At 43.6% G+C, this 12,238-nt stretch overlaps 1 protein-coding gene across 1 annotated transcript in view; it reads left to right on the forward strand.

Moving 5' to 3' along the window:
- Positions 1 to 12,238, forward strand: part of DOK5 (docking protein 5) — a 176,576-nt gene that overhangs the window by 141,312 nt on the left and 23,026 nt on the right. The window contains exon 6 of the mRNA XM_079127571.1: positions 3,793 to 3,928. Coding sequence (XP_078983697.1) covers positions 3,793 to 3,928 — 136 coding nt within the window. The remainder of the gene's footprint in view (positions 1 to 3,792; positions 3,929 to 12,238) is intronic.

Consider the following 12,238-nt stretch of genomic DNA (forward strand, 5'->3'; position numbering starts at 1 on the left):
GGTTGATTTCAGTGATTTTCAAGCCAGGGCATTTTGTGTCCCAGGGGACATTTGGCTGGAGACCCCTTTGGTTGTCACAGTTGGGGTTGCTCGTGTCTGGTGAGTAGGGAGAACACTGTGGCTTAATCAGAAAAACTCGCTGTCTACACAGAGCTCAGATTCCCCCCGGGAATGACAGACTCCCTGGAAGATGTCATCGTCCTCTCTACAAAGCCTGTTTAATAGTTGTAGTAAAGCCAGGTGAGAGCCACAGTCATCTTGTTTTACAGGTGGCATTGCACTTTGGAAAGCTGAAGCACCCAGAAGTCTGGGCAAGTCCTGCCGGGCAATCCCCAGCTTAAGCGCTCCCTCTTACGCAGCGCTTTGGCATATATTTGGTGTGGATAAATTCATGAATTTCCCAGTGTTTTCTGAGCAATTGATTTCTTCTGGATTCTTGGCTCATTGAATAATTCATGTTCGGAGTGACAGGTGTATCATTTAGGGAAAATGATTGTTGAGAAATTCAAAGCTACCGCCCCATCTCTATGGCCACAGTATTCCAATAGAGGAATCCAGTTCTTCCCAGAAGAGATAAGAAAGGCCATACTTGAATTCCTTATTTTTGCCTCACTGGTTTCTGTGAGTATAGGGCCCTGGGAAAGTATTAGTGTATTGGGGACATTCTTAGAAAAGCACCCATAGAACAAAAGAGAAAAAAGGAATCTGGACCATAAAAAACCAAAGTGCAGGTTTGCTGTTCTACCCTGGGCGAAGCCATTAGAAAGTTGCCTGTTGTTTTCCGCAGAGACGTTGTTGTTGAATGAGGTTATGTAAGACCATTAGCCTGTCTGCCATGTTCTTCTTTGTACTTCCTCTCTCGCCCATTTTATTACCCCCTCTTTTCTTCTTACTGCCCCATTATTCTGAAGAAGGCCTCTGGTGACATTAATGCATTGTTAGGGAGGTGAGGGGAATGAGGGGGAGGCCAGGGGAGGCTGGGGAGAGCCTGTAGGCAGTGCTCCTGGCCTGCCTCTTCCCGGTCACGTTTGTCCTGCTGAAGGACACACATCTTGAGCAGAGGGACAGAGGTCCCAGCAGTTCTGACCAAAGGCCTCATTTTTCTTCAAAGCTCTTCAATACATTTTGTCTTTTTAATGTGCTCTGGGGGACTTGGGGCAGATCTGATTGCTGAAACCATTTTGGTCCCTCACAGCTTAAAAACAAGGAACAGGTTGTTGACATTTGAAATTCAGGGACCTCACAAAACCATCAAGAAGCTGTGTCTCTGCTGCACTCCTGTTGCCTCAGGTAGACCCTGGCTGGCGCGGTCTGTGACTTTGATCTGAAACAAGGCCCATCGCCACTCTGCTGTGGAGGGTCAGAGCAACTTGACCCATTCACTTTCTCTGCCTAGGGGAGTTTGGGGCCCTGACTCCCAGTTCTTCCTCTAAGTGATAAGCTCTGTGTGTGTGTGTGTGTGTGTGTGTGTGTGTGTGTGTGTGTGTGTGTGTTCGTTCAGGACCCTCAGGGATGGGTGGGAGTGGTCTATGGAAGTCTGGTGTTTTGATTTCATTTGTTTTTGATAACAGTATTTGAGAAATTTAAATGTCACTGAAGAAAAGGGATGGGCTTATTGCATTTATCAAAAATTGACATTGGATGAAATTTAATTTTCAAAGAGTAGATCTTGCCTATTAGTGGGTCATAATACAGATAAAGCATTCTTCCATCAGTATTAAAAAATAAGAAAACAGCATGTTATATAAATTGATGACAGATTGATCCATAAATAGAAAGAAGTATTGGGTCATAAACTAAACTGTTTTGTTTGTTTGTTTGTTTGTTTTTTTAACTGTGAGTTGCAGTTAAAGAAAAAAAATATTAAAAACTAGATTTTAATAGTTTTCCAGACTTTAAAAACACAGCTGCAGAATTTGGATTTGCAAAGATTGATTTGCAAATTGATTATTCTGCAGGTGTTTCTGAGTGACAGGTGGCTTTCTGGAAGGGAAGTGGTCATTTAGATGAGTAAATAAACAGTGCCCTCTGTCCTAGGAGAAACAAGACTGCTTCCTCCTTGTAAAGAATGCATTAAGGTGACTTCCTTCTCTTAAAGAATGAGGATTTTCGTATTTGATGGAAAAAAGATCTATGAAATCCATAGGCCTTGCAGAATCAAGTGCCAGGTGGTGGAGTCAAGTTTGCATGTAGGTCTGCTCGCAGGTGAAGTGGCAGTAGGGCTTGCAGGATTGTAGGATGTTTCGGGAAGGAAATGGAGCTTGACAGAAAAATGCTTTGAATGTTAGTCTTAGTTCTTTTTCTTGGTACTGGGGACTGATCCCAGGGGGTCTCCACCTCTGAGCCACATCCCCAGCCCTTTTATTTTTTTGTTTTGAGACATGGCCTCACTAAGTTACCAAGGATGACATTGAACTTGTGATCCTTCTGCTTCAGCCTCCAGAGTCACTGGGGTTACAGGCATGCACTGCTGCGCCTGGATAGTTTGGATAATTTTAGTTCCTCTTTGTATTAAAATGACATGATAATTAAAGTCACAGGATCAACTTCATGAACTAGTTCTTTATATTAGCTTATTGGAAGTGCTTCTTTTGCCTCTTTTTCTTCTTGCACAGCCCGTCTTCATGAAATTCAATGAGGCAGATTTTGAATATTGACTGAAGCTTTGCCATGCGTGCAGAAAGCTGCCATATGCCCGCGTGGTACCAGGCCAACTGTGAAAAATCAGAGAGAGGAATCTTCCGTGTTTTATTGCATTAACTGCATATGCTGGAGTAGATAAAAAAAAATTAATCATGGTTTGAGTTGGAAATTTGCTTAGTTTCCACGTTGCATTAAACACTTTTTCAGATGTGAGCAAAACTTGGGCACTAAATCCAGTGTTTCAGCAAGAGGTTCTCAAGTGGGAGCAGGGACTTTCGAAAAACCAGGTCCTTGGAAACAATAAACCCCACCTCCTTGTTTACTGTTGCCATACCTACGCATCAAAATCACAGCTCTTGTAAATGTTCCCACATATCATTTTTCCCCATTTAAAAAATATTCACAATAATTAAATATGTTTTAGCATATGTATACAATACATGTTTAACTTTAAAGCACTTGTTTGGTCTTATATGTAGTGATCTCCTCCTATTAATGAAATTATTTCTGGTTTTAGCAGCCTGGGGTGGAGGTGACCTTCCTCTTAACACTTGACATCAATTATCAAGCCAGGCAGCTTCCCTTGAAGAATTTCTCCTTGTGTTCCACATATTAATTCAGCACAATCATGCTCATTAAACATAAATTAGCAGCATTCGATCCATCACATTGAGCGGAAGCTGGAGTGAAATTTGATCTAGGATTTTAGAAATGAGAGAATCAGTGAAGCCACCATCTGGGAGGAGAGTTAGGACGGAATTGAAGAGCACTGTGAAATTCTCCTTTCACCCCTGAGCCGAGCAGCTTCGGGTCTGCTAAGAATTTGTTGGAGGAACACACAAGCACAGGCTCCTGCTGGGGAGTAGCAAGGGGAAGTGAGGGATGATCCTGGGACTCAAGAAGCACCTCCTTTTTAGTCCTCTCCTCTGCTGACTGAGACAATCACTGAGCACGTGCTAGCTCCCAGTGCTGGGTTCCCTGCCCATGTTTATAGTAATTAATTGGACACTTGGAACATTTTGATTCTAGTTAACTTCGTTTAGCAAACGTGAACAGGAATCCTGGTATGGTAAAAGTAAATGAGCGTGAGGTTTTAGACCTGGAGCTTCAGGAGCAGGATTTCAGAGCTTCCTGTTTTTGTCTTCACAGGATGTGTGAGACTGGTGAAGGGCTGTTTATCTTTCAAACACGCGATGGAGAGGCCATCTATCAGAAAGTCCACTCTGCTGCTCTGGCCATAGCGGAGCAGCATGAGCGCCTGCTACAGAGTGTGAAAAATTCCATGGTACGTGCGGAATTTCTTCCTTATGATCCAGTGTGTGTGCCACTGCAGAATGCAATCTGGGAATTTTTGTGCCGAACAATATGGGTAGCATTCTTCGAGCAGATGGTTTACTTCTATATCAGAAGTGTACAGCATGGATTAAATGCCATCCTTGGAACACCCCAGCTGATAAAACCCTAACCATACATCCCTGATCATTCGCTTATGACTGTATGATGAAATTGTTGCACCTGTGCATCTACATTAAAGTCAATTTGGATGTATCGACAACTATGGAGATGCAACAGTGTGGGTATGTATTCATAGCTGTATTAGAAGTTGTAGTTGCCAGTGCCATCTGAGGCTGGGGAGGAAACAAATGAGAGAGGAGGGCTGAGGGAAACTGGAGGGAATGTCAAGAAGCTATTGATACGAGATGGAAGGTTCTGGAGAGGTGGAGACCTTGATTTTTCAAGGGAAGCCAAGGATTTGAATCTGGATATAATACCATCCTGTTGGTAACTTTGGGAAATGAATTACAATTAAAATAGCAGCATTTGGTGTGCCAAAGAGACCCTCACACGCTATACACAGCCGCGCGTCTGTCACTGTAAAGATGCTAGGAACATACAGGTGCTCCTGAGTCCACCAGCAGGACACAGACACCCACCCTTTCCATTGCACAGTCCTGTGGATGGCACCGAGAACTGCGTCATTAGTCTCTTCCTTTGGAGAAACCACACAATGTATGTACACAACTAAATATTTAAAAGAAAAAAAAATCTCACATCTGTAATTGTAAACATCTACATAAAGTTCATACCTGGAAGAAAATAAAACTGAAAGCAGCAGATTTAGCATGGTAAGACTAGGGTAGTTTGGATATCTATGGCTAGATTGGATTTAAGGAGGGGCAAAGCAAGCCAGTATTGTGACCTGTCCCGGACCACTCCTGAAGGACCTGTGTACACAGCACATGGGTTTTACAGCAGGGGGGACCAAAACTTTCTAGAAAGGGTCAGATAATAGATATTTCAGTCTTTGTTGATTAATATGGTAGTGGTTACAGCTACTTACCTGCCATTGTAGAACCAAGCAGCTAAAGAAAATCTAATACAAAGGAATGGCCAGGTTCCAAGAAAAAACTTTACTCATGGACCCTGAAATTCAAATTGCATATAAATTTCTCATATGAAATATTCTTGATTTTTCTTTTTCCCCCTCAACCATTTGAAAATATTTTTCAAAAACCCATTTTTTCTTTATGGGTCAAACAAAATCAGGCGGCAGGACAGTGTACTGTTGGAAGGGCATGAGCACAGACAGGAAGCCAGCGTGACTTGAGCCTTCAGGAGAAGCAGGAGCTAGGCCCGTGCAGTAAGTGTGATGTCAGAGGTGGCGACACGGAGGGAGTGTCCAGCCTGGCTGGAACATGGGGTGCCTAGGTATGTGGTTGGACTTTATTCCAAGATTGCTGAGGGTGTTTCTGGATGAGATAATGTTAAGTTGGTAAACCGAAGAAAGCAAATTGCCCTCCATGATGTGGGTGAGCCTCATCCAGCTGGTAAAAGACCTGACTAGAACAAAAGGCAGCCTGAGAAAGAGCTGGCTCTCTGCCTGATGGTCTCAAGCTGGGACGTCGGGTCTCTGCCCTGGAATCCATAGAACTTCTCCATCCACTCTCCTGGTTCTCAGGCCTTCAGACTGCAGATCTTGGGACTTCAGTTTCATGATTATGTGAGCCAGTTCCTTAAAGTCAATCAGTCATTCTTCCAATCTGTCTCTTTTTCTCTCTCCTCTCTTCCTGTTGATCTGCTTTTGGAAAACCCCAACTAATCTGACCGATACAGGAGTAGATACAGATGATGCAGAAATAGAGGTCAGTGCCCTATCACTGTGTTTAGGATCACTACCCGTGGAGACAGACCTAGTTCCAAGGCTAACTCTGAAACATTCTGGTCTGTGGAGGAAAGAAGCAAAGTTCTTGATTTCTCCAAACTCCAGTCTTCTGCTTTGTACAATGGGGAAGGTAATAATGTTTACCTTTAAATCTCCTTGTGAGGTTTAGGTGAGAGATGCTTGTTACACATAAGCTTTTGTTCTTGTTGCTATTGATAGCTGAGTATTGCCATTAATAGCTGAGTATGTTGGTGGGTTCAGATTGGTCCAAGCAATGGCTGACGGAAAGGATGGTAGCAGTGATATGCCCCATCACTGTGTCCATTTTCATTGCTACGGTTCTCCATGTATGTGTGTCTTAGTAAGATAAAATAAAGAAAGGGTAGGAAATGATATAATCTGACTGTGTTTAGAGAATCAGAAACTACTATAAGAAACTACAGGAAACAGTCATATTTACTAAGGAATCTATTCATCATTGAAAAATTGCAGGCAAAAATTCAAAACAGCCAAAACAAAAAAACAAACTGCCCACATTCCTGCCACACAGGAATATGCCCATTGCTAGCTTTGGAGTATGTAGCTTCCAGTATTTTAACTGTGTGGACTTAAAAAATAGACTTGTACTCAATACATTGCTGAAGACTAGCTTTTTGAAAACATACAGTATCTCTCTATTTCTATCTCATTAAACACATGCAACATCTATTTCATGGTTATGTAATATTGCACCACGGGGACATTCCATAGATTTTAAAACTGGGCTTAGTGCTCAAGCTCTGTGCATCAGTGATTATTTGTTTAGGATAAATTCTTAAAAATTAATTGTTGAATCGAAGACTGAATATTTTAAGAATTTGATTTTATGAACTTCCACAAAGACTTTCTTTTAGAACAAATGAACTCTTTGTACTTAATTCCCCAAATACTTAGCAGTTATGGATATTGCAAGATAGATAGATAGATTAGTGGGTGGATGGATGGATGGATGGATGGATGGATGAATGGTTGGGTAATAGGGAGAAAGAGATGGAGAGAGGGAGAGAGAGAAAAATAGAGCTACAAAACTCAAGTCACTTAAAAGTCAGAGGGAAATAATCACTGCATTTGACTTGTGTGGCTATCCTGTTAGATGCTTTTAAGCTCCTAAAGAAATTTTTCTAAAATTACCTCATTTGTGAAGCCATAATTAGCATAAATTGTTTTGTGCTTGAAAGGCAGGTTCTGCACGCACATGTTTTTCCATTTACAACCTCCTCATTATTTCCACTAAAAATTAATCGAGAATATGAGTCATTCATTCAGATCATCCCATTGCAAATGTAACTAGAAAAAAAATGTCATTCACTCTTAATTTGCTGTAAGCTTAATAAGTTCTGTAAAATGGATGCGATTTTAAAGCAACAACATCCTGTTTTACATGAAATGGGTAAAGGTCCAAAATGGGATGTGACTTTCAGCAAGTTGAACTAAGGATTGTGAAAAGCTGAAAGTCAGTGGACTCGAATCTCTGTGATCAGGGGAGAAAAGAGACGCTGTGATAAAATGGAATAAATGAAGGTGACGCTGCTGGCCCACCCTCCCTTGGGTTGCTCAGAGTTTTCTGGAACCGAGAGCGGACCCACACAGGTGTGGCTGGGCTCGGCTAGCAGTGGCCTTGCCGTCCTTCTGGCTTGCTTCTCTGAGGAAACTGAGGCCATAACTGGAGGAGGTCGGGAAGCTCACCTGGAGCCTCAGCTGCATTACCTGGAAGCCCTAACCTGCTGTTCTCTGCCCAGGCTGCATCTGCAGATGGAATGCCACACCTGGGACTCATGCTGGTCCCTGAGGGAAGTGACTGAGTCATTTTTGTGACACTCAATCCCAAAGCTCATAAAGACCAGGCTGTGGGTTGGGTGCCAGCAGCAGCTGTGTTTGGCTGAATAAGGGCTCCCCAAAGATGCCCAGGCTCCGATCCTGGAAGTGGCGAAAGTTACCTGACGTGGCAGCAGGGACTGTGCTTGTTCCAACACAGGTTGTAGGCCCACAGCAGAAGAGAGCATTCTGTTCACCATCCTCAACATGGAAGGACTCTCCATCGGCCCACGTGCCACGAGGAGACGGTCGTGGGGTGGGAAAGAGGCCGCCCGCCCTGCAGAACTCCAGATTGTGGGCGCCTGGAGCTCGGTCTGGGTTTTTCTGGCTGCTGAGCCCCCAGCTCTCCCTTGAGGGGCTGCAGGGCACTTAGGACCCCACCCAGCAGTCTTAGCATTTTCAGATTGCCTGAATGTCAGAGCGACTTCCAGAAACATCAACCAGCTTATCTAAAAAAGAAAGACAAAAGCAGCAACTGTTATTGTTTCAACTCTCATTTCTTCTGGAAAGTTTGTTGATAGTAGTGAGCTTGTGGACTATGATCCCTCCCTACATTCCCACATCCCACATTTAACGTGCGTCTGTCATTCTGCAGAGGGTGTTAGACGAAGGTGGGGGTGGGACAGACAGTTGAACAAGACGCGAGGCTCTGCCTCCCCAGCCACCTCCACCTCCCTGGAGAAGCTGCAGAGAGGAGCATGGCTCGGGTCCTCCCCGGAGAAGCTGCTATTTTTGCCACCTTTGAGATGGGTGTCTGTGACGAAGTCTAATTTTGGAACAAGGAGTGGCAGTGTGTGGGATGTTCCTCATGCCACCACCAGGCGTGTCATCTTTAGAATTTCCTTCAAGGAGTGAGCTGCAGAGTGAAGAGTCCTGCAGCTCAGCAGGTCTTTTGGGGACTGGCAGGGTGGGGTCCCCTGAGGGGGGCTCAGGCCCCCAGGTGACTTCTCCCTGCACCCAGGATCCCTGGTTATGCTCAGCCTCCAGGACCCAATCAGCTGTTCTTTCTTACCCCTTTTTGTTCGTTGAATGGATGGATATACTTCCAAATTGGATTTCATAAACAAAATTCACCAGTGAATTTATAGAATTCAAGTGATCTTCTTCTATAATTCTTGAAACCACATCAGTTCATTTTCAACTAGTTTTAAAAGCAGCATGCTACACATTTTTAAATATAGAGGGCATCAGATAAATCACAGAATCTATTTCGTCACTGTCCAGACACTGGAATGACCCTTGCCTCCTGGGCTTAAAGGTGTACACACTTGGCTCAGGGTCTTTCCCTCCCATCCCACTTGCCCCACAAAAGTCAGATTTACCTTTCTACTGTGGACTGTGGTTCATTGGGTTAACATTAGCAAACTGCTTAAAACAATAATCAGCATTGTTTCCATAATTGAATTAAAAGCCTTTTTATGTCTTGGCATATTAATTATTCAAAACACTTTTGTGGGATACCTGTCCACCATCTGCAAAGTAATGTATTAGGCCTTATCTAGGAGAACATGCAATAAACCCTAAAAAAAAAAAATCTTTTGCATCTTTTTTTTTGGGGGGGGGAGTCATCAAAATTTTATTTCCTTTTCAATGACCATGAATGAAATTAATTCTTAATTCAAACAAGTAGTTAATTGAATTTTAACTCCCTGTTAAACACTATGCAAAATGGTGCATGGTTTACAAATGGGGAGCCAAACCTTCCATTGCCTTTCGTCCATGAACTTTCAGTTCTTTTTTTTGTTTTGTTTTGTTTCTTGGTTTTATTTATTTATTCTTATTTGTTCTTATTAGTTCCACGTGACAGCAGAATGCGTTCGGATTCATTGTACCGGAGTGGAGCACAGCGGTTCACTTCCTGGCTGTGCATGAGGTGGGGTCACCGTCCCTGCCATCACACAAGCACCTGGGGTAATTGTGTCCCTTCATTCCACCATCCTTCCCACTCCTTTGCATCTTGAAAGGAGTATAACGTTTAGACAAGAAGTTCAAATTTGTCTCTCTCACAACATGTAGGAACCGAGTTCTGTGGGTTCAACTTGCTATGATCTCTTGGGGGTAGTTTCTTCTTTGTGTGTGTGAGTGGGACTGGCAGTGGAGCCAGGCGCCTCTTGCAAGCTGAGCCAGTGCACCAAGGCGCATCTCCGGCCCAATTTGTGATTTACCAAAACTAAATGCACACATGGTTTTGCTCAGTTTAACAGTACTTCTAGGAATTTACTCCAGAGATGTCGTTGCGGAAGGGAATCGACGTGTGCACATGTCTGCATTGTTACAGTCCTCTTTTCAGCTAGTTGCTGATCGCTTTCTCTCCACCGGGCAGCCCCTGAGGGGCTGCAGGATGGACTCTGACGCGGGCGGAGTTCCCGTTCCCAGGGAGTCGATTCTTAGTAGCAGAAATGACTAGAAAGGGGAGTCTTCCCAAAGGCAGCTGATGACTGCTCATGACATCACAGGAACGACAGGAGGCAGGCAGCAAGAAATGCGCAGCAGCGGCTGCATGGATGGTCGCAGGGCAGTGCCGGCGGAGGTCCGCACCCTAAGGAGTGTGGAGACCTGCGCTGCTGTGAGCACGTGGCTTTTCTTCCGGGAGATGCGAACGTGCGCGTTACCCTTGGCCAACTGGGGAACCAGAGGGTTCGAGAATCCAGGAGGGACTTTTGAGTTGCTTGAGGTTTTTCCTCTTCCATCAACTTTTTCAAAACCACGCCTACATAGCTGTATTTACAGAAACAGAAACAGTAGTTGAATTTCTGGCTGAGACAAATGGAACTGATGCATGATGAGGGGGAGAAGGTTCTCGGAGGTGAGTGGCAAACATGTGATACAAGATAATGAGGTTTTCTTTTGTTGTTATTGTTGGAACCCAAGCATGTTCTACTACTGAGCTACATTCCTAGCCCCTAGCCCTTTTCTTTCTTTATTTTTTCATGATCACAGACTTCATTATGAGCATTTGAAACAGGATGAAATATAATGTAGAATATAAGAGGCCTTCACAATCACTGGAATAAAAACAAAGATTAAGGATGCCGCTGCTAGTCTCACAGAAATCCCAGTAAGATTCCTGTTTTTTTTTTTTTTTTTCCTTTTGGAGATAGGGTGTTGATAAGTCGTCCAGCTGGCCTCCAACTTGTAATCCTCTTGCTGTTTCTGGAGTGACTGGTATTACAGGCATGCGCCATCACATTGAAACTGAATTTTTAAAAATACCTGGTCAGGCACAAACGATTGCTAGAGAAATCATCAGTGCCATACAGAAGTCTCTGTCAGGGTAAAGAGCATTTTCTTGGAGAAGGTTTTGTTGGAGCTGAGAGGGTGGTTATTGTTTTCTTGGTACTAGGGATTGAATACAAGGCACTTTACCACTGTGCTATATCCTTGGCCCTTTTTATTTTTTTATTTTGAAACAGGTCTCTCTAAATTACTGAGGCTGGCCTCAAACTTGTGATTCTCCTGCCTCAGCCTCCTGAGTCACTGGGATTACAGGCACACACCACTGTGCCCAGCTCAGTACTTTGCCCAGCACTTTTGCCTGATAATCAAATGCTACCTTACCTTCTACACTTCCTTCCAGAGCCGTGAGCTCCTGTTACTATGCCATGGTTATTGTTTAGCTCATGGCTATTCCTCTCTAGGAAAAGGAAACCAATCAGATGTTACCAACAGGTTGTAGCATTTTATAAAATCTAATATTAGTGGTCAAGATGGTGGCTGGACAGGGAGGCAGTGTGTAGGAGGCTGATGGTGGCAGGGATCATACCATCATCTCATTTTGAGATGTTTCTGGAGAGAGGAGGCTCCAGGTGAATGGTAAGTATGTAACAGTATGGTTTTTCATATTGTTAATCGAAGCCAAGAAGATAAAGATGGGCACAGTGTTGGGGATGTAGAGATGAATGGAATCAGCTCAGTGCAGTTTCTAATCTGTTTCCAGAAGTCAGTAAGTAAATTATTGCCTGACATTCCCTGTAAAGAGTCACCTGGTAAATATTTCAGACTTTGTGCTATATACTTTGATGTTGCTTCCCTACTTTCTCCTCTCTTATTTTTTACCTTAAACATTTAACAGCCTTGCTCAGTTCTGGGCTATGCAAAATCAGTTCTTTAGGATTTGACCTGAGTCTATAGCTCCCTGACCCTGGCTCTAAATCTTGGTTCTCAGGCATTAGATACAAAGGTACTCATGCAAATATACTTCTCCCTTACAAGCCCTCTAAATTCTCTTTTACCCCTTAAGGGTTAACTGAGGGCAAACATGATCTTCCCGGTTCCTACCAGTTGAATCAGAAGCCAACATGCAGTTTTAAGCAGAATCAGTCATTTTTAAAGACAACATAGACATTATTCAAAAGAGGTTCCAGCTCGTGGTTGCTCTAGCAGTCAGGTGCTTTGTCTTGCATGACTCTTCTTGTCTTAGCGTTGAAGTGTTAGCCTTGACCAGAATTTGACAATCAGAATTGGACAACAAGATTGCAGCATGGAGAGGGATGCAGAGGCAGAGCCAGGGTAGTGTCACTAACCACGAAGGTCACATCATTCTGGGAAGATCCAGTTGATGGCTTCTGCAGAACCGGA

This window comes from Sciurus vulgaris (genome assembly GCF_902686455.1).
Source record: "Sciurus vulgaris genome assembly, chromosome: 2".
Classification (NCBI taxonomy): domain Eukaryota; kingdom Metazoa; phylum Chordata; class Mammalia; order Rodentia; family Sciuridae; genus Sciurus; species Sciurus vulgaris.